The sequence below is a fragment of the Parasteatoda tepidariorum genome, chromosome 1 (assembly GCF_982258835.1).
Source record: "Parasteatoda tepidariorum strain Cologne lab strain chromosome 1, Ptep-v5.0, whole genome shotgun sequence".
NCBI lineage: Eukaryota > Metazoa > Arthropoda > Arachnida > Araneae > Theridiidae > Parasteatoda > Parasteatoda tepidariorum.
Window position 1 is genome coordinate 30,801,732 of NC_141755.1, and position 26,638 is coordinate 30,828,369.

Below are 26,638 nucleotides of genomic sequence, written 5' to 3' on the forward strand. Positions count from 1 at the left end.
TTCAGAGTGTGTTCCATTGCCTACTTTGCGCAGAACTCGGCCACTGTTTAATGTAGAGATTTTTTATATCATAATTACCAATATTGTTTTCCTGTTATAAAAATAATTATAAATGATATACATTTTTTATGTAATTATATATTTCCATAGATGAGAAGAAAAAAAGCTACTGCAGTACTTTCCAGATTCTTCGACATTCAGTCAGGTTTCATTGTTAGGATAAAAAAAACTTTACTTATGTAAATAGTATTGTTTTTGCAATGACTTATGGAGTTTTCATTACTTACAGTTATTTTAAATCTATTGTTAAAGTTGAAATTTTTTCTATTCTAAATAACTTTGATTAAAATTGAATTAAATTTTATTAAATTTCTGAATAACATGGAATTTTATTACATAATTATCGAAACATGGAATTTTATTTTTATTAAGAACAATATTTACTTCATCTTAAACAGTAAAAGATAATTTTAATGTTCATATTAAACAATATAATTATTGTTTTCCAAAAAAATTGTGATGAGGAAGCTGTTTTCCTTCATCTTAATGAGGTTAAACCTTAAATTTGAATTCTTTTTGTATAATCTGTCTTCTGTTGAAAAAGCATGTATACTGTAAAAATTATTTTTACCTTAATTATTTTAAAAATTCTGTTACTCTTTAATGTTAGTTTTATTTTTTCTGTTTTTTGTTAGATTCCTTTTACCAACAGCAGATAATTGATGAAACTACAACTTATCATGTTGCTTTTGTGAATAACAGCGGTCGGAAGACAAAAGAATATTTTTGCAAGTTTTGCTCCTACTCCACAAAATCTAAGCAGCATATGCTTTATCATGAAGTAAAGCATACTGGCGCTAAACCATTTCAGTGCCCTGTTTGTTTCAAGTCATTTTCTAGAAACAATTATATGAAGGTTCATCTGCAGATAGTTCATGCAATGTGAAAAAAAATATAACATATTTTGTCTGTTTACATTTTTCCAATGAACATTTCTCTCTTTTTTTTCTAAAAAATTTTAATTATTTTGCATTGAGTGTAATAAAATCAGTTATTAAAAAAAATCTTTAAGTGTTCCTTTTTAAGAGCATAATTGTAAATATTAGAAGAATCTTTCTTTTCCTGAACGTTATTTATTTTCAATATTTCTTGTGTTCAATTTTGCATTAAGAATTATTGTACCAAATTTAGTTTTTGCATTATAAGACTTGCCACACTTTCCTCAGCTTTTGTTTTAATAATTTAAACTTTTGTTTTTAATTGACAATTTAGTTGGCTCAACTAAAGTCTATGAAGACCGCTCTTATTTGAGTAATTTTTTTATTTATATCATATATATTTTTTTAGTTATTTTAGAGCATTTGATTAAACACTGAAAATTAAAAATATTTGCAAATATTACAAACAGTTTTAATTTTCAGTGTCTTATTTTTATTATATGTTTTTTTTTTTTAATTTCTCTTTCCCATTTGTTATTTTTTTATACGCATCTAATTCATAGATTAATGTAATTACATACATTTTTTATCGGAATAATAAAATCATATTCTTTTATTAAATTATATTTTATTGTATATTAATTCACTCAAGATATTTTATTTTTATGATGTATTTAATGTGTGTACATTTTATTTGTTTTCTGACATAGTACGTTTAGTGCTGTTAAATGTGTATTCTCTTGACTTCTAATGAATCGTGAGAAAATTTCAAACTGACATTCCCATATGCTTAATGCTCTAAGATATTAAAGTTTTATTATATTTTTAATTATTACTTTTTGTATTTCTTTGATTATGCATATTTTATTAAATCTTTTTGTTTTCAGTGAGACTAGATGAAGATTATTTCTATTCTGCTTTTATTTTTGTGGCTGGCTATCCGGACCGTATAAGAAAATATTATTGCAAACTCTGTTCTCATTCTACTATGCAAAAACAACACATGATTAACCATATTGTTACACATACTGGTGATCGCAATTTCAAATGCAATCGATGTGAGAAAACGTTTACTCGAAAAAGCAGTTTACTAAGGCATTGTGCTAAAAGTTGTTTTCAAGAGAGTAAATAAAATATCAAAAGCAATTTTTTTTCTTTAAGAATTAAATGGACAATTTTTTAATTTTTTTTTTGTATACAGTAGTATATATCTAACTTTGTTTATTTTTATTTCTGTACGAAAAGTAAAAATAAAGGGTTGTTGAATGGACAAGGCTGTATAGAGCTGAAAGCTTTGTGCATACACAAATATATAAGACCAAAGAATTTTTGCAACGCAGTCAAAAAGTAGTATAAAAAAAAATTTTCATTAATACAATAACATTATTCCAAAAATGGTTTAAAAATTCTTTAAAAAATGTGGAAGTGAGTTTGTTTTTTATAAATAAACTATAATTCTTATTAAAAAACTGAAAATTGTATATTTTTTTATTAAAATAAATTTTTTATTTAATTTAAATTTTTATTAAAAGAATTTCTTTTTAATAATTTAAATTAGTTTTTTTTTTTTTTTTGCGTTTAAATGTTGTATGGTTATTAAACATGGAATGTCACTTATAATCTTTATTAGATTAGCTGTTTTTGTAAGTATAATTTATTAAATTATGTGTATAATAAGGACTAGACTTTCAACTGAAAATTCAATCTTTTATCACTGTTTAATACCTGCTCTACATTATGTTCAAAGATTATATTGGATTATATAAATTGCTCTCAAGGTGTTATTTAGGAATTTAATGCTCAAAATATCTTTATAAATAGATAGCTTCTAAGTTCTAAAATGCGACATTTTTATCTATACAGATATGTAAAAATAAAAAATTTTGTACAAATGCACTCTGAATATAAATAAAATTCTAAGATTTATTGAAAATATCTAATATCTGTCAGTTCAATTGCATGTTTTTATCATTCATTCTTTTGTTGCTTTCATCATTATTCATTCTTGTCAAGTTTTTATCATTATTTATTCATCTGAATTTAATTTACATTTTTGATATGTTTTTCTCCTAATTAACAACTTCTCCTTATTAATCTTCTGTAATTTCTGCTAAAATTATGCAAACAGTTTATACTTTAAGAATTATGTATGGGTATTTCATTTCTTCTTTTAAAAAATAATTTAATGCTATTAGTCCTATGTCATGACACTCAATCATGACACTTCAATTAAATATTTTCAGCAATTATTTCACTTTTAATTTTTACTTAATTTTGTTTCTTGAAACACTTTTCATTTTGTAGCATAACATATTGGAAGTAAGTAAATACTGTTTAGACATTTTGCTTCTATTCTCAGTAGATCTAGTTGTTGCTAATTTTTAACTTTTTTATTCATTTTGATGTATGTAAGAAAGATGACTTTCTATTGATCTCCACACTTGTTGCATTATTGAGGATTAATTAATATTACTTCTATTTATTTATTATTATTTATTTATCTTTTTTTTATTTTATTTTTTTATGTTTACATCCATTTTAGGAATTGCAGAAATTTATAATATTATTTAAAATAGTTTTGATCTTTTATTTATGAAATTTGTTTTTAATTTTATTAAATTTACTTCCTTTCATATTTAGTTGTTGTAAAAAAAATATTTATCTTGAAAATTAATGTCTTGTCATCTATATGTGGGTAGTTATTTGATTGTTTGACATTAATTTGGATACTATCCCATTATGTATTTGTCCATAAGCTGAGAAATGATTCATTTGTGTAATTTACTTTCAGTATTAAATTGTGATCAATAAATAAATCACATGTGCCTTTTGTTAACTTTTAAAAGCTCATTATTGCAGTTATAATTTCAAATGTGTATGGTACATGGCTGGATAAATTATAAGAATTATACAAAATTCATTTTTCCGCATAATATTTTAATTTGTTGCTATGTGTTATAATGTCTTCTTTATTTCTCTATTTTTTTTAATTGCCAGTAGTGGTTAAATACTCCTTGTTTAAATATTTATAATTTTAGTTATATTTTATGAGTCCCATTTTTCCCATGCATAATAAATTATTATTTTGATAAGTATTCTGGTATTTTGGTTTGCAATTTATTTATTTTTTGTTGGTTTATTTAAAATATACTTATTTGCAAATTTTCAAGAATTAATGGAAGCAATTCCAGAACTTAAAGCTTTGCAACTAATTAGTATATGCCTTTTATAAAAACTAGAGCTTATTAAATTTGAAATTTTTAACATTTTTTAAATGATCACATTATTTTTTATTTAAAATACATTTTCGCTTCATAGTTATCTCTTTTAGATTATTTCTTTGTTTATTTCCTCTTCTTTTGCCGTTTGAATTAAACTGACAAACTAGTTTTGGGGCAATGAGGGGGGGGGATGCAAGTAAAATTTAGCTGCATTTAGTAGGAAACATTTGTTATTTATTCTATCTAGATGTTTTTGTTTCATAATTTTGTTACTACAACTTAATAATCTCAAATAATTGTACCAGTTCACTGTTTGAAGTTGTGATTAACTTATGTTTGCTGCAGATTATATGTTTTTCATAAAAAATTATACAACTTCTTCATCAATATTTTTGATAGATTTTTAAAAGGAAGGAAAGTTATCATTATATTAAATATGTTTTTTTCTCTTCTTCAGTTTATTGTGTTTCAAACTTCATATTTTCTCATTTTTAAAATTATTTTTTATTTAGCATGCTCATTGAAACAAAATTATATTAAAGTTATTTTATTTAGTTTAAAAATATTTCATTTTCTCCTGAAATATATAATTTATAATATTTATTATTTTTAATTTATACTTTTTATTTATGATTATACTATTTAAATTTTTTATTTTGAAGTTTTTTTTTTTATGAAAGGCTTTAAGGCAATATAATGAAAAACCATCACACTTTAAATGTAAGGTGATATTTTTATATTAAATTGTTTTTTAGCATTGTTTTTTGTTATTTTGATAAGTATTGTAGTTAGTTTGTAGGATTTCCTCCAGTTGGCAGCCTTTAGTTTACATGAAAATCATGGCAATTTCACTAAAAATACTTTCCTAAACGATTTGAAAAGTGTCGCTGATCATTCTATTGCCTCAAAACTCTCTTTCAAATATAACTTACTAGAAATATTTTATAAAAAAAATATGCATGTGTTATTTCATGTTCATTTTAATGTTTTTTGTGAATAATATGCTATTTTAATTACTTATGTGAATTTGTAACAGTTATTCATGATTGTTAGGATAAGTTTTGCTGATCTTAAGCCAATGCCCTCTATGCTAATTTTGAAATTGATGCAAAGTGGGACTATGAAAAAAGAACCACATTTTAATGAAAATGAAAAACATTTGCGATTGTATTTTTTAATAATTGATAATTAATTTTTTTATAGTTAAAAAGTTACCGAGAGTCTAATAAATTAAAAGTGGGCTCTTAAAACTTGCAAAAGTATAGAATTATCAATTAATTTTTATAATTCTCATCAATATCTCGCCAAATTTGGATTTTTTTAAAACGTTTAACAGAGTTTTTTTAAACTAATTTAGCTATATATCTGCTTTAAAGCTTAGATATTTCTTTATAGAGAGATGGTTTCTATAGTTTAAAATTATTGGGGCACTTTGAAAAGACGCTTACAGGAAGTGCCCAGATCGTAATGCCACCAAATCAATTAAAAAATGTTCTTTTATTTAATAAAAATATAAAGGTATCAAAATAGTTCTCTCCTGCTTAAATATTTTGCTTCCTGCAAGATTTTCTGACATGTCCTAGATGCCTTTTTGACTTTGTCAACTGTGTAAAAATGTTGTTCTTTCACAGGAAATTTTAAGTGCAGGAAAAAGAAGTTGGTAGAACTACATCAGAATTGTAGAGTAGTTTGAAGTCTGTTGACACTTTTGAATTGGTCTGGTTTCAAATCTCAAGGTTAAGAGAAGAGCAAGTTGCATTGTCATGATAGAGCTTTCAAAGGTCAGGCCAGGCACAATGAATCCTTTCTTTGAGTCCTTTGACTAGGTCCACCTAGAATTTGATGTTAGTAGTTATGCAGTCAGATGTTCCTCTTAATTATAAAAGCAGGATAAGCATGGTCTTGATCTTAGATTTGCTCATTCTGGCTTTTGTTCTAGACTTTGTTTCGAGTTCATACTCTAAACTTCAAGACTTGTCTCCATTGTCTAAAGATTGAATTTCAGTCCCAGAGTTACTGACATGTTTTAAATTGGTGTAATTTTTTGTCATCCATCGACACTTCGGGCACTCTGTTGGCGTGCTCGTTTATCATCTGTAGATTATTGGTTACTATTTTGTAAATGATAGTTTTTATCATGTTTGTGCTTTTAAAAGAATACTCAAACGATATTGTTAATGTGCTTCCTGTTTAAATTTCATCATGGACCTCTTTACAGCTTTCAATTTATACCTTCCAATAGACTTGGTGTTTTAATAAATATCAACAAAGGCTTTTTTCGTCACAGGGAAACATTCCATTGTGGACTTGCTAATTTTCAAACAAAAGTTTATATCAAACGTTTGCTCCAGAAAGTGTTGCTTTATGGTTTGCATGCAAGATGAAAATAAGTTTCACAAAAATTTTTGCTACTCCCTGGATGGTTAAAGTTTATTGAGTGACCATATGTGTACAAGCTGACTGCCTTAATTATGGATCAAAACTGGTCTTCCTAGTAAAATATATGACATTACTTTCTGGGCTCTCCCTGTAAATTGCGGCATTCTTATATTGCTTTGCGAAAAGGCTTTGATAAATTCCTTTAATATATTCTTCCATAAAGATCTCTTCTTTTTTTTTTTTTTTTTGGATATTAATTTATTTCTCAATTTTCTTTTTTAATTTTTAGTTTCACATAATTTATCTGATAAATTGAAAAAAATTACAAACTTAACTAAACAAAAAAAACTTAAGTTAACTTAATTTTATTAAAAGTTTTTGTTTGCATCTTATATTTTTTACTTTTTAACCCTAGACAGCATTACCTGTGTCATTTTTTAGTAGTTTCAATGAAAAGACTGATTGACAGCTGCTTAAAAAAAAAAACTTGCTCAGTCTAGGGTTGAAAACTATATATTAACTCACTTTTTCTGTAGTCAATTTATTATTAATATCTTAATTCTAGTTGTGTTAGCCTGGTCCACTGCAAATGGTTTAACACGGAAACATCCTATTTATGTGTGCCAACTATGTCCATACTCTACCCCTAGGAGATATAATATGCGTACTCACCAAGTCAAGCATACTGGGGAACGTCCATTTAACTGTTCTGAATGTGGCAAATTTTTCACGCAGAGAAGCAGTTTGAATTCACATCGTCGACGTGCTCATTTGCAATTGACTGAAGGTAATATTTTCTGAAATAATTTGTTTCTATTTCCTCTCAAATAAATTAAAAAATTATTGTGTGGACACTGGTAAGTTAACTCTATATCGGATACATAACTTTTTCTTGTAAGTGGCGACTGAAAATATAGATATTTTGCTTTAAGGGCAATTCAATATTTATATCAATTGATTATTTAGTAGTTATTCCTTTGCATGTTATGAAAAATATTAATTTGTCATGAAAATTGAAAGACAAAGTACGTGCATAATATTACTGAATTGGAAAATCATTTGAAGTTTTTCAAGCTTTTTCTTCTTTCGGGAAATTAGATTATAACAGATTTTTAGCTTTTTTTCTCTTTGTCTTGCATATTTAATTTAAAACTACATTTGTTTTGAACATGTTTTTGTTTTTCTTTAAATATATGTATGTATATATGTATAAAGTCAAAAATATAGAATCGCTAAAAATTTATGAAAAGAGAAGAAACATTGCAAAAATGAAATATTTAAGAATTTTATTTTAAAAAAATTAAAAGTTTTTAAACAAATTAATGACAGATGTAATCTCATCATCAGCTCGTAGGATTATATGCTAAAAAAAAGAGTGTTTTCTAATATTGTATTAATATAGCCAAAGCAAAATATACCAATACAATAGTGTGAGGAGCACACAAAAAATTTGAAATAAAACATATCAAGCGAAAAATAGATTTTATTTTATTTATTAAGTATTTAGCTAATTAAATATTATTGAGCCAATAACCTTTATATGACCTATTAAATCCTATATTTAAAAAAAAAAATTGAAAAAGCTATCGAACATTAGCTCAAATAAGCTGGAATTTAAAGACTTCAAGCTCGAGCCTCTAATTGTGTACTCTACAAAATGCATTTTCAATTCAAAGTTCAAACTCATTAAACAATTTTTTAATTGTTATTATACTTGGACTTTAACTTATATTCATTTTCTAATTTCCTTCAATCTGCAAACTGTCTGATATTTCAAGTACCAATTAATATTGGAAAAACTATTTAGTGATAAAATTGAATAACTATTCATTCAAGTTTAACCTTTTTATATCATTTCGCTTGTTCCATTTAGTTATCGACTTGCAATCTGGTGCTTAGATAAAATTTCTTTTTAAAAAAAGTCATTTCTGATAAAATTTCTTCATAAAATGCTACCATAATTATGATTTTTAAACACTAATAATTTTTGGTCCAAAAGAGAAGTTGTTATAATACTTTGCAACAAGTTAATTGGTGTATAACATTCTGTTGCATGATTTTTAGTCTGTTAGAATTCCGTCCTGCAACACTTTGCCTTTGGGAAATTCTCTTAAATGATAGCTTTGTCCATCTAACATTCTCGAGAATGTTGTTCTCCATCAAAATTCATATAGTTAAAGGTAACAATTTTTTTAAACTAAGTTTTATTTATAATAAAAATATTTATCCAGCAAATCTTTTTAAAACCAATCAACTTGCATTTTATTTTAAATTTTGGTTATTATCTTTTTTCTACTTTTATTGAAGCAAATTTTTAATTTGCAGCATTTTTTTTTCTTTTTGTTATTTGAAATTTCAGGTATTTTCATTCTTTTAAATTTTCTAAACTGTCTTATTGTTTTATTTATTGCAGAAGATGCTCTTCGAATGTTACAGGAACACCAAAACAGTTTTGACATTAAAGCATGAAACCTTATTTTTGTCCTATAATATTCCTGCCATTTATATCATTTCTGAAAACAACCATGCTAATTCAGAGCACAAACTACTTCATTTTCTACTCTTCTTTTACTTAACTTTTATATAAAAGACTTTCTTTTTTTTTCTAAATATCTACAATGTATTCTAAAAACAATGGATTGTTTTGAAAATGTATCTAACTGTTTGTGTTAATATTTTATATCTGTTGTATTTTTATGAATTATTTATGTCAACTGAACTGAAAAAAACTCTAATGAGCTTAATGTGTAACATTCTTAAAGTTTATCATAGCATTAAAGATAATCAATATTTTGGTTTTTATTATATTTGACTGTTTATATATATATATATATTTTTATGTTTATTAAAATGTTTGTATCATTTTCACATCTATGTTAAAAGCAAAATTTTGTCTATTGTAATGGGTTTTTGTTTAAAATATTTTTGTTGAAATTGACAAGAGTGTGTGATTTATATTCTTAGTGTAAATGGAAAATGTGGGAAAATTTTTTAGAGATAAAATTATTAAAGTTACTTTCATTTATTTCGATTGTTTCATCATGTTAAAGAACGGAAAAGTTGTGCAATTGAAAAATAGAAAATTGATGTCATACTTCTATTAACTGAAGTTTGTTTTTTTTATGAAAGTGTTTATAATGTATTTGTGCAATTTATTTTAATCAAAAATATGCTGTGAATTTCTCTTCAAATGTTCTAATTTCACAAATTTTTTTTTTGTTGAGTTTATTTAATTTGATAAAAACACTTAATATTTTTTTTAAAGAAATTTTATAATTAATACAATAATAATAGTGAAAAAGTTTTAGTGCATTCGTATATTTTAGAAGATCTTAATTTATACATATTTTTATGTAAGATATATTTATTTTTTTAACCTTAATTTATTTCGTTTTTACGTTCATTTAGAGATTTATTTATTGCTTTTTATATTTCTGTTTAACAAAAAAAAAATTTCCATGACTGTTTAACTATGAGGTTGTTTATCTGTTATGTAAGATTGGGAGATTTTGAGCTGTGCTTTTATAAAAATTAAAACATATAAGAGGGCCAACATTTATTACGTAAGCTTATTTTATTTTGCAAGATTTCCTTTACATGCATTTTTTCCCATATTTGTGTTTGAACAAAAAGAAAGAAAGTGAAGGTCACATTTGCTTTATTTTTTTATGTCTTCTCCCCTACAGTGCATAATTCACAATTAAGTTAATTTAGAATAGTAAACCTATAAAAAACATTTATCAGTTTAGATTAATGAATAAAAGTGTATTGCAGATATATATATATATATACAGGGTTCCCGCAGCCTTGAAAAAACCTTGAAAAGTACTTGAATTTCATTTTGATTTTCAAGGGCCCCTAGAAGTACTTGAAAATGATATTAAATCCTTGAAAAATTCAAAATGACCTAGAGAAGTATCGAAAACTCAGGAAAACAGCCCTATTTCCAGCATTTCTGTGTTTAACTTTTTGACGCACGTTAGTTTGAGAGAATGACTTTCCTGCCTTTCAGATGACGACGCGTACTGTTTGATTTTAGGATTTTATGTATGTTTGGTTGATTTTAGGAATTTTAAATATTGGGAACTGCGCCAGATTCTAACAAAATCTCAATTCTTATTTAGGTAATTTTAATATCAATCATCGATCTTCGTATTAAACTCATTTAAAAGCTATGTGTTACGATTCGTTTTCGCGTGATTAAAAAATTGTACTTGCAATTCCCATTAAAGCAAGTTAAAAATCTAATATCGCGATTTGTACTTAAGCATTTTTAAACCCCAACATCGCGATTAGTTTTTCCGCAAGTTTAAAATCCAATGTCGCTATTCGCATTTTGCAATATCAAGCATCGATGTTGCAATATCAAACATTGATGTTGCAATATCAAACATCGATTTTCGTATTTATACTCTATTTGAAAACTACTCGTTACGATTCGCGTTCATGTGACCATGTCAAGTGCGTATGATCGATGCTACTGAAAAAAAATTAATTCAAGTATGAGTGGTTAATTAAAACAGTCAAAGTAACCAAAATTATTAGTAAGAATCTATCAGAAGATATTGAGGTAAAAGTTGGCAACTGATTCAATTTAAAATGGTTGGCCCGTAGTAAATTTAAAATGATAATTAAGCCGCAACATCCAATAATTGATTAATTTTCTTTAATAGAACAGTGGTCAAAATTTCAAAATTATATTTAAGAACAATTTAAATTTCACTGTCTAAATGCTTCTGCCACTTTAAATATTAAATAAAATCTCCCAGCAGAGTTGTTTTTAAATATCTAATTGATCTGTCCTGCCCGAATTTTTGCTTATTCAGAGGTTGTATACCTAGCTTAAAATAGGCCTTGTGCAAAATTCAAATCTGACGTTTTTATGAATCATGAATTTTATTCTTGACTTGATGCCAATCACCCTTGCTTTTTTTATACTTAGATCACTTTCCGAAATCAAGAGAGCAATGGAAGTCTTATTTTTCAGTACTGCTATTATCGTCTAACATTTATCGTCAACTAACTATTATCGTCAAAACATTTTAGTTTAAAATGTAAAATTTTAGTCTATCTTTTACTAAAATTTAAGTCCTTGAGAATTTTATAATAAGTCTTAAAAAGTCCTTGAAAAGTACTTGAATTTTATTTCTAAAGTAGAGCATGAACCCTGTATATAATTTAGAAAACTATTATAATGTTAGACAGAAAAAATATTTTTATTGACAAATTATTATTTAATGCTCATATATAAGCGTAATTGGAAGATAAGCTAAATATTTGCTTATTTTTGTTGACAAGTAAAGAGAGGAATCAAAAACATACTTACTTAATAATGTGAATTACTTCCAATATACTAATTTTTTAATATCTTCAGTGGAAGATATTTTCTTAATTTCATTTTTATTCCAAATACTCTTTACTTTTATTTAAAATTTGGTCATTTTGTTTTATTATTATTATGTAAGGGTTGCCCAAGTTAATAGTTTATATATGTGTTAACATAAGAAACACAGTAGCAATAGAAATGCCACTTGTCATAGTTATTAAAAATGATAGAAGAAGTGCACTACAGGCTGTTTATAACTGATTAGCAGATTCATGTGAGAGTATGTAAATTGAACGTCAAATCATGCAAAAGACAGATAGTACCAGAATAGAACAACTGACAAAAGTCAGGTTTTTCATAGGAGAAATTAATTGCAATATTCCTTACTTAACTTAGTGTGTTGCTCAAATATTACTAGAGCAGTTTTTTTAATCATTTCATTAAGAGTACCAATGCATTCATTGGAGAGCACAGTGTTTGGCTTGCTTGCTCTGGTATTGGTTTCATGCTGGATATTGATGACACTCTTTCGTTTGTTTGTTTTTTATTATTATTTAGTCTCATTGCCATTCTTCCTAGACAGTACTAGCCGCAAATAACAATCACTTGATGATAAATGCTCATGTTACTCTAAACTTTTTGTAGTCGCTAAAAATTGTAGTGCTGCATATAGTTCTATTCTAGTCACATCAGTCTTTAGCATAGCTTAACATTATTTTTAAATGTTTTCACGGGAATGCCCTTATAAAACTAGTTGATGCTATAGTATGTCCAATCTGGATTAATCTTTCTTAGCTCAACTTTACATTCTCTTCAAATGCTCTCATTTTATTAGGTTAATCAGTATTGCGGTGCATATTTATTACCCCGAATGGTGGTGCTGTTCTCACTTTTGTATTTCTGATTTTATCACAAATGTCCACTTTTCATTTTGGCAACCCTTATAATTGATTCTTTTCTTAAATTGAAAATATTTATATTATTCTATTAATAAATATCTTATTACTCTTACCACAAAATTGCTTTGTATTTTCGTAAGGCATTAAAAATTTAGTTTATTATTTCAAATGTAAGAAAATGTGTTGCCATTATTTTCTATGAAAGAAATGTTAATAGAATTGAAATTTTTTCAAAAATTGATTGTTATGAAAGTTTAATAAAATGATACTATTATTTGTTTTGATTCTTAGAAGAGTAGACTAATAAAAAAAAATTTATGAAGACTTGATTTTAATGTTGTCTTTATCAAAATAAAAAGTTTTACGAAGCCAATGATGATAATTCTCTGAGGCTAATATTTTTAAATTAAAGGTAATGTATCTGTCCATTTTACAAGTATGTTTAACTTTTGTTATTTTAATTTTTTTAATTAATCAATAACTCTTCTCATTTAATTTTCCTGAAGAGTATTTGTTTATTGCTTTATATTTCTATCATTATTTTATTGTGCATCTTTTAGATTAATAATTTTGAATATATTTAATTTGTTTAAGCCTCTAAAAAAAGCAAAAAAGTTATCTTGTTGCTATTGTTAGTTATTTTGTTTCTAATTCAAGTTTAAATTTTGTATGTTTTTCACTGTTTAATTGGCCACCTATTAAAAAAATGTTTGATTTATACTTTTTTTTCTAAGTCTTCTCAAATAACTCAAACTGTTAGATTTTTTTTAATTAATTTTTTTATTCAAATTCCGATTTTGGAACTGTCTGACCTCCTCTAAGATTCTTAGTTTTTAAATTTTATGTAATTTCAGGTTCTCTCAGTTTTTGATTTCTGGGGCTAAGGCCAAAAAAAAGTTATACCGCACCTCTAACTTTCTCAATATTGAAGGTCTGAATAAAATTTTTGGGAAGTACCCATAGTCTCTTTAAGATTTCTGTCTCTTTAAAACTTGCAAAGCAGCAATTTTGTGCCAAAGGCATTTGGTATTAAATTAACATATTTCTGGATGTTAAACCAATTGTTAGAAACTTCACATTTTCAACTGAACATTTTTAAAAACTACTTTTTTTTTTATATTTACTCAGTACTCCATAATCTTTAAAACCTGCAATGCATCAAGTTCTTGTTGGTACCAAAGCTTGTCTCCAAAAGCAGTTAGAACTCTTAAAAAAAATTTTTTTTTTTGATGGATATAAATTGTTACTAACTTTTAACAATTTTATGTTTACAATTAATCATTTTTTAAAAATGATATTATTTTTGCTAATGTCATGCAAAAATATGCATAACATATTTCCTATCAGTTAAAAACTAGCATTAATTCAATCCTTTTCTCAATAAATAATTCATAAATATAATTGTAAATCTTTTTATTCAATAACCTTGATTTGATTCGGAATAAAATCTATTTTTACAGATTTCTTCTGCATCTGCCTAACACATTTTATTTTATAACTGTTGCTGAACAGCAGATCCAATTTTTTGGGGGTTTACGACTACTGTTATTTCTCTTTTTAAAAAAATTTGAAAAAAAAATACCATGTTCATTTAACTTCTGTGAAAGCTATTCATCGTTTAAATTTTTATTACAACTTCAGTGTGACCCATAATTTTTGTCAAATTTTTTTATGTTGATTTTATTTAATAATTTTTTTTTTTAGTAAACACTGTATCTAATTATGACAAAAATGTTTAAAATATGTACTATATTTTTGTTCTTTACATATACACAGTAATTTTTATAGTGCACGGTAAAGTTGGATTAAAATCCTTTAATAGAAAAATATTTCTAGCTTACATGTGGTATTGAAATAGTTTAATAAACTTTAAAATCAATTACCAAAACTGCAATTTCCCAAACACAGTCCTAATTTTTCATTAATTTGATACATTTATTTTCCTATTTGATTAAGGAGGTAATGTATAACAATTTTAAAATTAGTTCACAACTGTATCATAATTGGTGGCTTCATAACAAACAAAAAGTTGAAGATTTTGAAATATTTAAGGAGGGGAAAAAATGCCATTTAAAATTTAATGCACATCATTTAATATTTTCCATCGTTATTTTTTTTTTTGTAGTTTACCAAATGACATTTTATATAAATTCGTAATTAAGTGGATGTATAAATGAAGTGAAGTTAGAAAGGAGCAATGTAGACAAATAAAACAGTTTAAAAATCTTCAATTTGGGATAACTACAGTGAAATAAAAATTTTTATTTGTTTATTTATTTTTTGTAGTTTTCGTAATTTAGAGTCTTTGAAAACAGCAATCGAAATTTTGAAAATTTAATTAGAAATTTGTCTACTTTTGTTGTTTTCCCACATAAATGATTTTTATAAGATTGAAATTTAAATAGTTTTAAATTGCATTTTAATGATTTGTAACATTCTGGAATTTTGTTTTATATTATAAAAGTAATAAATCTTGTATTTTAAAAGTATCCATATTTTAGAAGCATTAAAACATGCACTACATTAATAGTTTTTTTTAATAAGTTTATTTTATTTATCTTATCAAGTGAACTTTATCTCTTTTTGCACTATTTTATTATTTATTCTTAATATTAATTTTTTTATTTTTAGGTTTACTTGTTCATTCAAATTTAGACTTTTCTCTGCCTTTTAAAATGTATACATGTGAACATTGTGAATACTCTTCTTCTAGAAAAGATAATGTAATCACTCACCAAGCTAAACACAATAAAAGTCGTTCTTTCATCTGTTCTTTCTGCCAAAAGAAATTCTCTTACAAAACAAGTCTGAATCGCCATATTAAAATTGTACATTTTGTCTGATAATCTGTATATTTCAATGTAAATGTTAATCTTAATAATTCATTTAAAACAACTTCTTTTGATTTTCTATTTTAAATTCTTTTGATTGTTTATAATATTTATTTTTGACATGTGTCAAATTTGATTTAAGGTATTATTAACACATGTTTTCATTAAAAAAAATATTGCAGCTAAACTCTAGTTATCCAGATAAATTAAAGAGAACACTCATAGTTTTCACACCTTAAACGGAGGGATCCTTTTTTTCAAATATCCATATCAATAAGTCACTAAATTTGAATTATTTTTTGTAATATGTCTGTGTATTAATTGTTATTGATTTAATGCTTTTTTATTATTTTACTATTTATAATATTTATTATTAATATTTAACTATTTTTCAAAATGCAAATGTAATTTACTGCACAACTTTTATTTTAATCAAAATAAAATTTTGCTTCTAAACCTGTCTACCAAATTGTATCAAAACTGAAAATAATGTTTGGAAACAAATCTTTATATGTGTAACTGTGTTAAGTTAAAGAAAAAAATTCTATATATTCCTGATGTATTTTATTTTTACATTGTCCTCTTGTGCCAAATTTATTCAACTTTTTCCCCCATTTGCTTTTACATTAATCTTAGTTTATAACACCGTTTGTCTTCATTACTTTAAGTTTATGTCATTTGAAATAGAATGTAGAAAAGATTGCTTTTGCTACTTTTTTCGAATGTCAACCTTTTTAAAACAAATCATTATAATGAAAAGTGCAATAACTTAATTTGCTTCACTCTTTTTTTTTCTTCTTTTTTTTTTACTAAATAAATCACTATCACTGTATTGTAAAGTTTTGTGACTATGAATGCAACATATCTGGAAATGGTATCATAATTTTCACAAGATAGATCCAAAAATTTAAAATCACCTTTTTGCATTGGAAATCAAAGCATAGTTTGTTTAAAGCCAGCTTTTGATTTTTGGACACAAAGCATTACTCTTATTGTAAGAATGAATACTGAAAAATATACATGCTTCAATAATTTCATGATGAATTTTGAAATTCAGAATGAATTTATTTCTTTCTCTCACAAAAAGATTGATCAGATCCTGTTGTGTTGTAGAATCCCTATAAATGAGATATATTAGATAAGTTGGTCAGAAAAAGAATGTACCCTCCAACAAATCCTTTTTTACGAAGTTTGCTGTAGATATGTTTCTTCAAAGATCAATTAGGCCATGAAAGTTTTGCATGCATCCAACTTGAAAGAAAGATTTGAAGAAAACTTTGGAATTTAAGCATCCTTAATCTTCTGGGCTGCTTAAAGTATTGAGCTTTTTTGATCATGCACAATTAATTGTCTCTCTACTGACCTATTTCGTCAACAGCCATGTTTGTCTCCTATCTTGCAGCAACCTGGGGATGACTGTGTGGATCACCCCCTTTCTGCCTGACGCCGAAGGGAGGATTTAATGCCTAGCCTCCCAATACTCTGATAATCGGGACACTAGGGAAGTTTTGTCTAGTTTTATCCCTTATTCCTTTCTGATTTTTTTCTTGTATAATTTTGTTTTATATATTTCTTCTTGTTACTAGTTTCTTTATTTGTGTGTATATCTTCGTCTCTTAGGAAAAGATCTGTATTCACTCTCACCTTGTGCATTTGAAGTTTTTTTTAAAAAAAAAGAACACAAAACAAAATATTTCTTTCTTAACTCATCAGCTCCTGTTTGGTACACAGAAATTAATGGGTGCATTTTAAAGGAGTGTGTCTCTTTAAAATTTATGAAATTGTTAAGCTTTAGTTAGTGATTTTTTTTTTTTGCCTTGATAGTCACTTTATTTTTAGAATTGGCAAAAAAAGCAATATTTTTTTATATCCTTGTTCAATAAATGTAAATGTTTCTTCAAAGTGAATGGCAGTTGCTTACACATTATTTGTTTTGTTTTGAATAAATCACAAATATTATTTAATTTTATGACACATAAAACTATATATTGATGATTGATAGATTTCGTAACATAAAATTAGGAGAAAGCATATGTTTTAATTATGTAAGAAATAACACTGTATTTTCCAGTGTAAAGGGAATTTCTTCTTATTTTTAAATATATAACTCTTATATAAAAATATTTAAATTTTGTAAAGTTAGTAACATTGTGTTTCAATTTTCTAAATTTCTTCATTTTTAACTTGTGTTTCATTTATTTTTTAATGTTTCAGGTGCCGCTATTGGTTTCACAAAAAAGTCAGTAAATCATCCTGAGGGTGGCAAAATATCAGTGTTTGTGTGCTCATTTTGCAGCTATACCAGTCTTCAATTGTCTCACATTCGCTCCCACCAAGTAAAGCATTCTGGTGCTCGGGACTATAAGTGTCCTTATTGCAACAAGTTGTTTTCATTCAACAGCAGTCTTCGTAGACATCTTTGTTTAGTGCATTCATTATCAAAAGATGTAGCAGCAAAATATTAGCAAAAACCTTATCATTATTTCTTTACTTCTTCATGATGAATTTCTTATTTATGATATATTTTTGTAACTTTTTTTTTTAGATTTAGAATTACAAAATATTCCACAACTCTAATTTTCATTTTTTTTTCTAATATCAAATATTATACCTTTTGAATAAATCATAATATGCATTTTTTTACATTGGTCTTTTGAAGAATTGAGAAAAAACGTATTACCCTTTGAATTTTATAGAGAATAACTGCTTTTGGTTCTTGAGCCACTAAAATTAATCTGAATGCATGTATAGTATCACTCAATGTACATTCTTTAATGAACATGCTTTCTAATTTGTAACACTTAAAAACTGTTGTAACTTTAGCTGTGTTTCTGATGATTATTTTAATTTACAACAAAATGTATAATGAAAAAGTTTTAGTTGATTTAATGAATCATTGTTTAAATTAAATCTAACAGTGACAACTCTAAATTGTCACTATTTCAAATATATTTATTATGCAGCAAATCTTTGTTTATCCTAATATATACTAGTATTGTAAATTTCAAACATTCTTTGTTTGTTTTTTTTTTATCTCAAAATCTAGTAAAAGTCTGTTATAACAATTATTTACTGCAGCAAACGGCTATAGTGAGCTTGTCGTAAACAAATACACAATATTTAATGATAACATAGCATTAAAATTGACTAAACAATGAGGAAAAACATTTATCTTTCTCTCTCCTACTTTGAACAACTGTTTTGATTTAAAATAGACTGTTTTGCCTACATATTGTAGACTAAATTGGGAGTTATTGCTAAAACTATTTGCAATAGCTGTTGACAACAATAACACTGAATATGAATTTCAATAGTAAGCTGTGAAAAGAGGAAAAAAGAGGGCAGTATATATATATATCTGTATGTAACAAAAAGCTCATTCTTTGAAGCACGCAGTAAGATTTTTGAAAATCTCAGATAAAATTTCCATTTGTTAGAAAAGAAATAACTTATCCCGTGGTTGCCCTCGCCTAACTTTATTTACTTAAAAGGTTAAACATATAGTGAACTTATATTCATGTTACCCTTTTTTGTATCTCCTTTCCATTACAAAGGAGATTATTAATAAAAATGTCCTCCATTTTGTCCTTTTTCACTTAATAGAAAAATGTATCTCCTTTGAAAAGTACTTATTGCAATAGTGAAAGGCTTGTAATTTTCAGCTCTCTATAAACAGCAGAAGCACAATATATATTATACTGCTATATAAATAATGTTTTTGCTGTTTGGCTACCCAATATTCCACTATTTGGCCTAATAACTATGAGTTACATCCCTAATTTTATATGGTTTTTATTTACTTTGTATTAATATACAAAAATTTAAAAACATGCAACGTTATTATCAATTATTCCTTTAGTTTTCTAATATTATGTTAAAACAAATCCTTCTCAAACCAATTCAACTTCTCCTACAAATCTTTGTTGCTATCTCGCTTCTATCAATAACATAAAGTATGTTAAAAAGCAATTACATAATTTATTATTACTATATTTTTTCTTTCATTTCTTATTTAATGTGCTACTAGTTTTGCATATATTTTTGGAGTCAAAAATATTTTTGCTCTTTACTTTGTATCTATATAGTAAAGATTTTTTCTTCTTAATTAATTAAAAGAAGTTGCTTTTACTGTAAGTAGCTTTCAGAAAATACTAGTTTTCACTATAAAAAATACATCTATTGCAAGAACTCTCAGGTTTGTTCTTGTACTGTTATAAATTTCATACAACAAAAAATTATTACATTATGCCATGTGTAATGTCTTTCATGATGAATTTTACATTGCAGATGCCTCTGCCGGCTTCATCAGAAAAGTTTTATGTCGACCTGATGGTGGTCAATTGACTGTTTACTCATGCAATATCTGCAGTTATGTCACATCAAATATATCCCATAGTCGTTATCACCAAGTAACTCATTCTAGAGCTCGTGATTATAAATGCTCTTTTTGTTCCAAGTCTTTTTCCCTCAAAAGCAACAGAAATCGACATATTAATTTAAAGCATTTATGATAGCATCAGTATTTTTTATTTTTCATTGCATTTCGCAAGAGATGAACTTAAATATATTACATATAATTTGTTTTAAAATTGTTTTGGAAGTTCTCCTACAGTATAATCTCAATAAGGTGTTTCTCGTTGAGTTATTCATTCCTTATGTGTATCAAGGTTAAAAATCTGTAGATGTGTAATAATGGGATGCTCATTTTGCTTTCGGAAGTAGAAGTAAAAACTTTATAGCAGAGTATTTTATAAGTTGATTTTTTGAATTCCTTCTTTGCAATGAAAGTTGGGGATAGAATTAGACATCAGTAATGCATTTTGTCGTGCAGATTTTTTTTCCTTTCCCAAGTACATTGAATGTGTTTAGCTTAAAACATTGCCTAATATTTTAAATAATTAACATTTAAAATAAATACAAAAAAAGTAACACATTCATAATGAAAATTAACCTTTTATGTAACCGAAATGGCGAAAAAAAACATTTAAGCTATGTTGCATCTTTTGAGTTGGTAAGATGGATTTGAAAAATTTAAATAATTCATTTGCATCATTTTCAGACACTTTGTATGTCGTGTCAATGTAAGGGACTAATTTTCACATTTTTCAAAGTTATTGTTTTATGAGTTCTTTAGGATTTTCATTTATCTTTTGGACAATGCTAAACAGGTTAGCACCATGGAAGAGTGTTTTTTGTAACCTAGTTTTTTACCACATTTATATTACCCCAACTGAAAATTTAGTGATGGATCTTCATACCAGTTACACACAAAGTTAAAAACAGAGGGTTGATGTGTGACCACATCTAATCTTTTATCCTGAACATGTCAGGAAAAGACTAAATCACCTGTTTTGTCATGATTAGTGAATCAATTTTTCAACAATTGTGACCAAAAAAAAAGGCAACTTGACTAGGTTTTATAGATATTATAAAGATGTCATTTAAATGTAACATTGCATTTGGATATGCTCTGAAGTTCCACTGTACAAAGAATATGTCTATTACAAGATTAGTAGGTGTCACAAATTTGTTTATGTTGTTACTGTTATTTAGTTAAGTATGTGAAAGCTCTTGTTTTAACATTGTGTAAAAATTTTGTCACTGTCAAATTTGTACCAGTCATCACCTGTTACATACAAAAAAAATTTTTATGTTACAGGTGATGTTAAATTAAATAAAATGTTTTGAGCTATTCATGTGGTGGCTAAAATTCTTTAATTTATGTCAACAATACCACCATATATATAGGTCATGCCTGTTTATAGTGTCTGGTGTTAAAGAGAAATCTTTTTCAATAATCCATTTTTCTGTGAAAATACATTATCAAATTCTACTCTTATCTTGCATTTGTACGTAGTGATGTTTAGAGGGAATCTTCTCCAATTTTTGTCAAAATCTTCTCTATTTCTAGAAAATAGAAGAGCTAGAAATTTTTTTCGATTTTTAGCAGCTATTGCAAGAGTTTTCTAATGTTTTAGTTATTGTTATTAGGCCACAGATTTATCTGCCAAGAAATTTCTTCTAAATGTTATTGTGATTTTTCTTGTAAGTAGCACGTTCTGGGTCATGAAACTACAAGCATTTTTATTTTAGTACAAACAATAGAGGGCAAAATTAGAGGTTTCTGTCGGCCTCAGAGTAACTGAATCTAACAAATGGCTATAAAAAAATAATGGTCTGCCTGTCCTCACTATTTTTTTTTTTTTTTTTGTTAAAAATGCACCCTATGTGCATTTTATTATTTTGTATTTATAAATATGGAAGTATGAATATTTTATGATGTTTTAAACATTCCTTCATTTCACTCTTATTTACATTAGTTTTTCTTCTGTTTAGAAATAAACATTGTACAATTTACCATGTATTAAAAAATGCTCAAAAATTGATGCCTCACATTACTAATATTAACTAATTTTTTTATAGTTTAAAATTTTCAATATTTGAAGAAGTGGCCACTCTTAAAAATGCTACAACTAGTCAATGGTGGGTCGAAACATTTCCTGATTTTGCTCTATAACAAGCGATCTTCCTCATGATCTAAATTGAATATACATTGACATAAAGCATGTTTAAAAATATTAGTCTTCATTTCATTAGTTGTTTTATTTCAAATCGCAGAAGATACTTTCATTATTTATGCTCTGTATTTGGATCTTTTTTTTTTCTTCTATTTTCTTATAGATTGAATTAGGTATAAAAAGTTATGTAAAAATAAAGCACTTATTTATAATGCTTCCCCCGGTTCTTCTGTAAGGATTTTAAAAAGGAATAAAAATGCTTTTATAATGTTTTTTTTTTTTTTTAATTTTTGTGTATTCTGAAAACCAGCTTTTACAGTAAAAAAGAAAGAAAAAAACTTATGTGAAAAGTGGAATTTATATATTTTTTATTGTTCTCCAATCAATTTTTCTAAGCATAGAAATTTTCTATTTAATTTTATGCATATTCTCAATATTTTATTTCTTATGTTACAGAAATCTCTTATGGCTTCATTCACACTATTGTGAAAGATCCTAACAGTAAAGAAAAAAACCGTTATTCATGCAATTTCTGTCACTTTTCCACCCCTTCTGCAGCTGCTATCCGTCGTCACCTAGTAACACATGCTGGGCCTGAAGATTATGTGTGCTTGTATTGCAGTCAACCTTTTGAATTCAAAAGCGGCCTTAATCGGCATGTCACTTCAGTGCACAATCGGCGTAAAATTCGCTAGAAAAGACAATTTTATTGTCTTACTTTTCTTATATTTTCTATACAGTTGACACTTTCTATATTCAGAAGTTTTCAGTCTCATTCATTATGCATGGAAAAATGCACTGTATTGCGCAAAACATTTTTCTCAAGCATTGTTTCTAATATTTTAATGGTTATAAACATGTTGCATGTAGTATAAACTGTTATATCATTTTTATTGATTGTTAAATTTAAAATATTGGGAAATGTTTTTGTTATTATTCAATATATATCGAAGGACTTGGGGCAATAAAACTACCACTTTTTCATCTAATTCAGGAAAACATTTTTGGTGAGAAGCATTCCAAACACTTGTTAAGTTTAAATATTGCAATTAAAGAAAGTGTCACTTATCAATATAAAGCCTCAAGCCCTTCAATTGTATATGTAAAAGTTTTTTTAAGCTTTAAACATTTAGCATTTTTTCAAAATTTATTATTTTAATGTTGCAGGTACCTGTATCGGTTTCACTAAAAAGTTTATAACACATCCTTATGGTGGAAAATTATGTATGTATTCATGCATATTTTGCAGCTATACTAGTGGACATTCGACTGACATGCGTCGCCACCAAGTAAAACATTCTGGTGCTCAAAATTATAAATGTTCTTATTGTAATAAATTATTTTCATTTAATAGCAGCCTTCGTCGACATCTCAGTTTGATGCATTCAATTTCAAAAGATATGTTAAAGAGCTATTAGTCAGAATATATATATGCAAATTTTTTTTTTCTGCTCAAACTTTTTAACTAAATTGTTACCAAATGTTTTGCATAATATTTCTTTTATTTATTCATTGAATGTTTAAATCAAATTTATGCTGTTTGAATAAAACATTGGGATTAAAAACTCTTCATTTCTATTCTTAATGTTTTTTTGTTTTTTTTTAATTATAAATTCTTGCCCGTAAATTAACATATTTATATAAAAAAAATAAACTTTACTTCTTTTGTTTTTATATGGTAATTACTGTTACTTAAAGATATATAATATGATGATGTTTATGCTTAAAAACTTTTTCATGAAAGCATTTTTATTTTCTTATTGTCTTTCAAATTTGTGTAATGGACAATTGCAGCATCTCTTAAATTTTCCAAATTATAGTCATTACTTCTTAAGATTGATTTCCTGATTACGAAAATATAATTTTTAACTCTGACAAATAAATATTTATTTAATTATTAATATTTTAATTTGAGCGAAAACGCCCTCACTCGAAAACGACCGCTGATTGGTGTGACGTCATTAGAGCCTTACTCCTCACGACCTTCCCGTTGTTATTATGTATTTTCTTTATTGCGGTTTTAACTAGCTCTTCTTTAACTTATTTTTTCCAAATTTTCCCGCGTGTATTTAAATGCGTATTTAGCAGCAAATATTTTGAAATCTATTGCATATATAGAATCAAAATGGAAGAGGGGTTTCAAAAAGCTCAAACGGACAATTTGCCGCAAGTTACTGAAGAGATGATTATGGATTTTTTTCGAACGAACCAAGATTTCATTTCGCCTGAAATCAAAGGCATAAAGGCTCAAAGGTATAAATTTGTTTATTTATAAACTGTAGCTGTAAATAAGGGCGTCGGCAAGGAGGTGCACTTGCACTACCCTGGATTTTCTTTAAGCAATTAAAAATAAATAGAAAAGCAATTTAGTTATAAAATTTCATGTAAAAAATTGATTAATCAAACAAGAATTGCAATCATACAGAATAGTTTTAATCTTTTTTTTTGTGGGGATGGTAGTTTGTTAAAGGGTTGCACCCCCCTATATTTTATTCTACCGGCGCCCCTGGCTGTAAATAATTTTGTGTGTGAAAATGGAACGGCGATTTGTTATAACACATATAGGTACACGTTAAAATATAGCAAGGATTTAAGTATACTAAAAACATCTTTCCACTTTCATAAAAGTATAAAACTAAACGCTATTCTTACACACTAAATTATTATTACTCACAAAAACAAATAATTATACTTACTCACAAAATTATTATTATAAACGTTATACTTACTCTTTTATTAAAATTATTTTATTAAAAATTAATTTTAATAAAATGTATTATTTTATTAAAAATTAATTTGAATTAAAGTTATTATTTTATTAAAGACCAATTATAAACAACTTTGTAATAATTACAATCAATTTTATTAAAATTAATTTAGTTGAAAATTAATTGAAGTCAATTTTATTAAAAATAATTTATAAACGATTTTATAAAAATAAATAAGCTATTATTTTTATTAAAAATTATTGTTTTATCAAAAATTAATATTTAATAAAATAAAATTAAAGAAAATTAGATTCTAATTTATAAAAAAAATTAAAGAAATAGTCAGAGGCAAGCTAGTTATAGAATATTTTTACCCTTTCTACTGTCAAACATAAATACACATCTTCAATTTTAGTATATTTTACTTTAACTACACCTGCTAATGTTTTTTTATCGAATTTTTTTATTAAATTTAAAAATAAGTTTTGCTTCATAATATTTTTTAAAGTGTTAAATCCAAGGTGTAAATAATAACATGAACCATTTTGAAAGATACTGGTACATTTTATGAATGATGAATTAAAAATCAAAAAGATTTTTATTACATTATATTTTAAAGCGTCTAGTTATGCAGATAGTGTGCATATTGAAGGATTTAAAAAAATATAATAGTTTTTATCCCTATTCTGTAAAAAAAAGAAAAAATTAATGTATACTAAATTTTATATTAAATAACTATTTCATAATTTAAGGTTTCCAGAAACTTTTGGAATTTTTACGGAAAAGAAAGATATGAAATAGCGATTAACACAAACTAATATTACATGGACATAGGAAAGCTATAAAAAACTTCTTCTTCTTTATCGACACTATGGCCTTGGGGAGGCCAGGTCTGTCTCAATTGGTTGTTTAGTCTAATAAGATTCTGTTTTTCAGTTTTTAAATCATCTTTTTCACATATATATATATATATATATATATATATATATATATATATATATATATATATATATATTAACTTCAGATCAGCAAGACAAACATATGGGGATAATGCTATAGGCTATGTGCAAGTTAAGCGAGAAAGTGATATCTGCATTGTTAAAGGGAAAATGACTCCTGAGCATAAAATAAAAACCAAAGCATATGCAATAACTTTGACATGTGATGAATCTTCTGGGGTCATAAACTCATTAGTGTGCGATAACTGTGCGGCCAGCGCAGGAGGATGCAAGCACATGATAGCATTTCTTTTCTGGGTTCACCGAAAATGTTCGCTACCATCTCCAACAGAAATAGAATGCTATTGGAAAAAATCTAAACTTTCATCAGTTGGTTCATCCCAAAAATTTATTCATGCTTCTAGTTTAGGTAAAAAAGATATCAAAGATCTTCCCCCAAAGTGTCCTTCTATTTTAGAAGCAATACATTTCGATTTTAAAATATATTTTTAAAAAAACAAACGACGTTCAACTAGGCACGTAAACAAGCGTTAAATCACCAAGGAGAAAAAGTGTAAACAAACGCGAGTCAGGCTCGAATGGCGTCACTTTCTTAAAAGTCACGTGACTTCCTTTTTAAACTGAAAACGAAAGTACACGATTTTTAATTGCTCTTAATTAAAAAAGTAGCATTTTTTGGGAGGTAAAAAGATGTTTTTCAGGACTTTTCCATCATTCTGAATTCATTAAGAACATAAAAAAAATTGACTGCAATTGTCCATTGTATGATATTAGGAAAACAATATGTTGTGCATTTGTGCCAGAATAATCCTTTTATATTAAAAAGTATGTCTATTGCTAAATAAATGCTTTCTGTTTA

The 26,638-nt window shown here is 26.2% G+C and overlaps 3 protein-coding genes across 4 annotated transcripts; all 3 read left to right on the forward strand.

Annotated features, from left to right (window-relative positions):
* The first annotated feature begins 4,799 nt into the window (after positions 1-4,799).
* LOC107445096 (uncharacterized) lies at positions 4,800-26,638 on the forward strand. Its single transcript, XM_087161176.1, has 2 exons — positions 4,800-7,325; positions 8,952-26,638. The coding sequence occupies exons 1-2, from the start codon at positions 7,199-7,201 to the stop codon at positions 9,005-9,007; spliced, it is 183 nt and encodes a 60-aa protein (XP_087017302.1). The 5' UTR covers positions 4,800-7,198; the 3' UTR covers positions 9,008-26,638.
* On the forward strand, positions 15,439-26,638 carry LOC107445114 (zinc finger protein 131). Of its 2 annotated transcripts, XM_087161167.1 has the most exons (3): positions 15,439-15,568; positions 17,809-17,930; positions 19,882-26,638. In XM_087161167.1, exons 1-3 carry the CDS (start codon positions 15,439-15,441, stop codon positions 19,936-19,938), a joined length of 309 nt encoding a protein of 102 aa, XP_087017293.1. In that variant the 3' UTR covers positions 19,939-26,638. The 2 variants fall into 2 exon arrangements, with proteins under 2 accessions (XP_087017293.1, XP_087017286.1); XM_087161160.1 differs by having other exon boundaries at positions 17,809-26,638.
* Positions 21,974-26,638, forward strand: LOC147816360 (zinc finger protein PLAGL1-like). Its single transcript, XM_087161174.1, has 2 exons — positions 21,974-22,077; positions 22,569-26,638. The coding sequence occupies exons 1-2, from the start codon at positions 22,059-22,061 to the stop codon at positions 22,805-22,807; spliced, it is 258 nt and encodes an 85-aa protein (XP_087017300.1). The 5' UTR covers positions 21,974-22,058; the 3' UTR covers positions 22,808-26,638.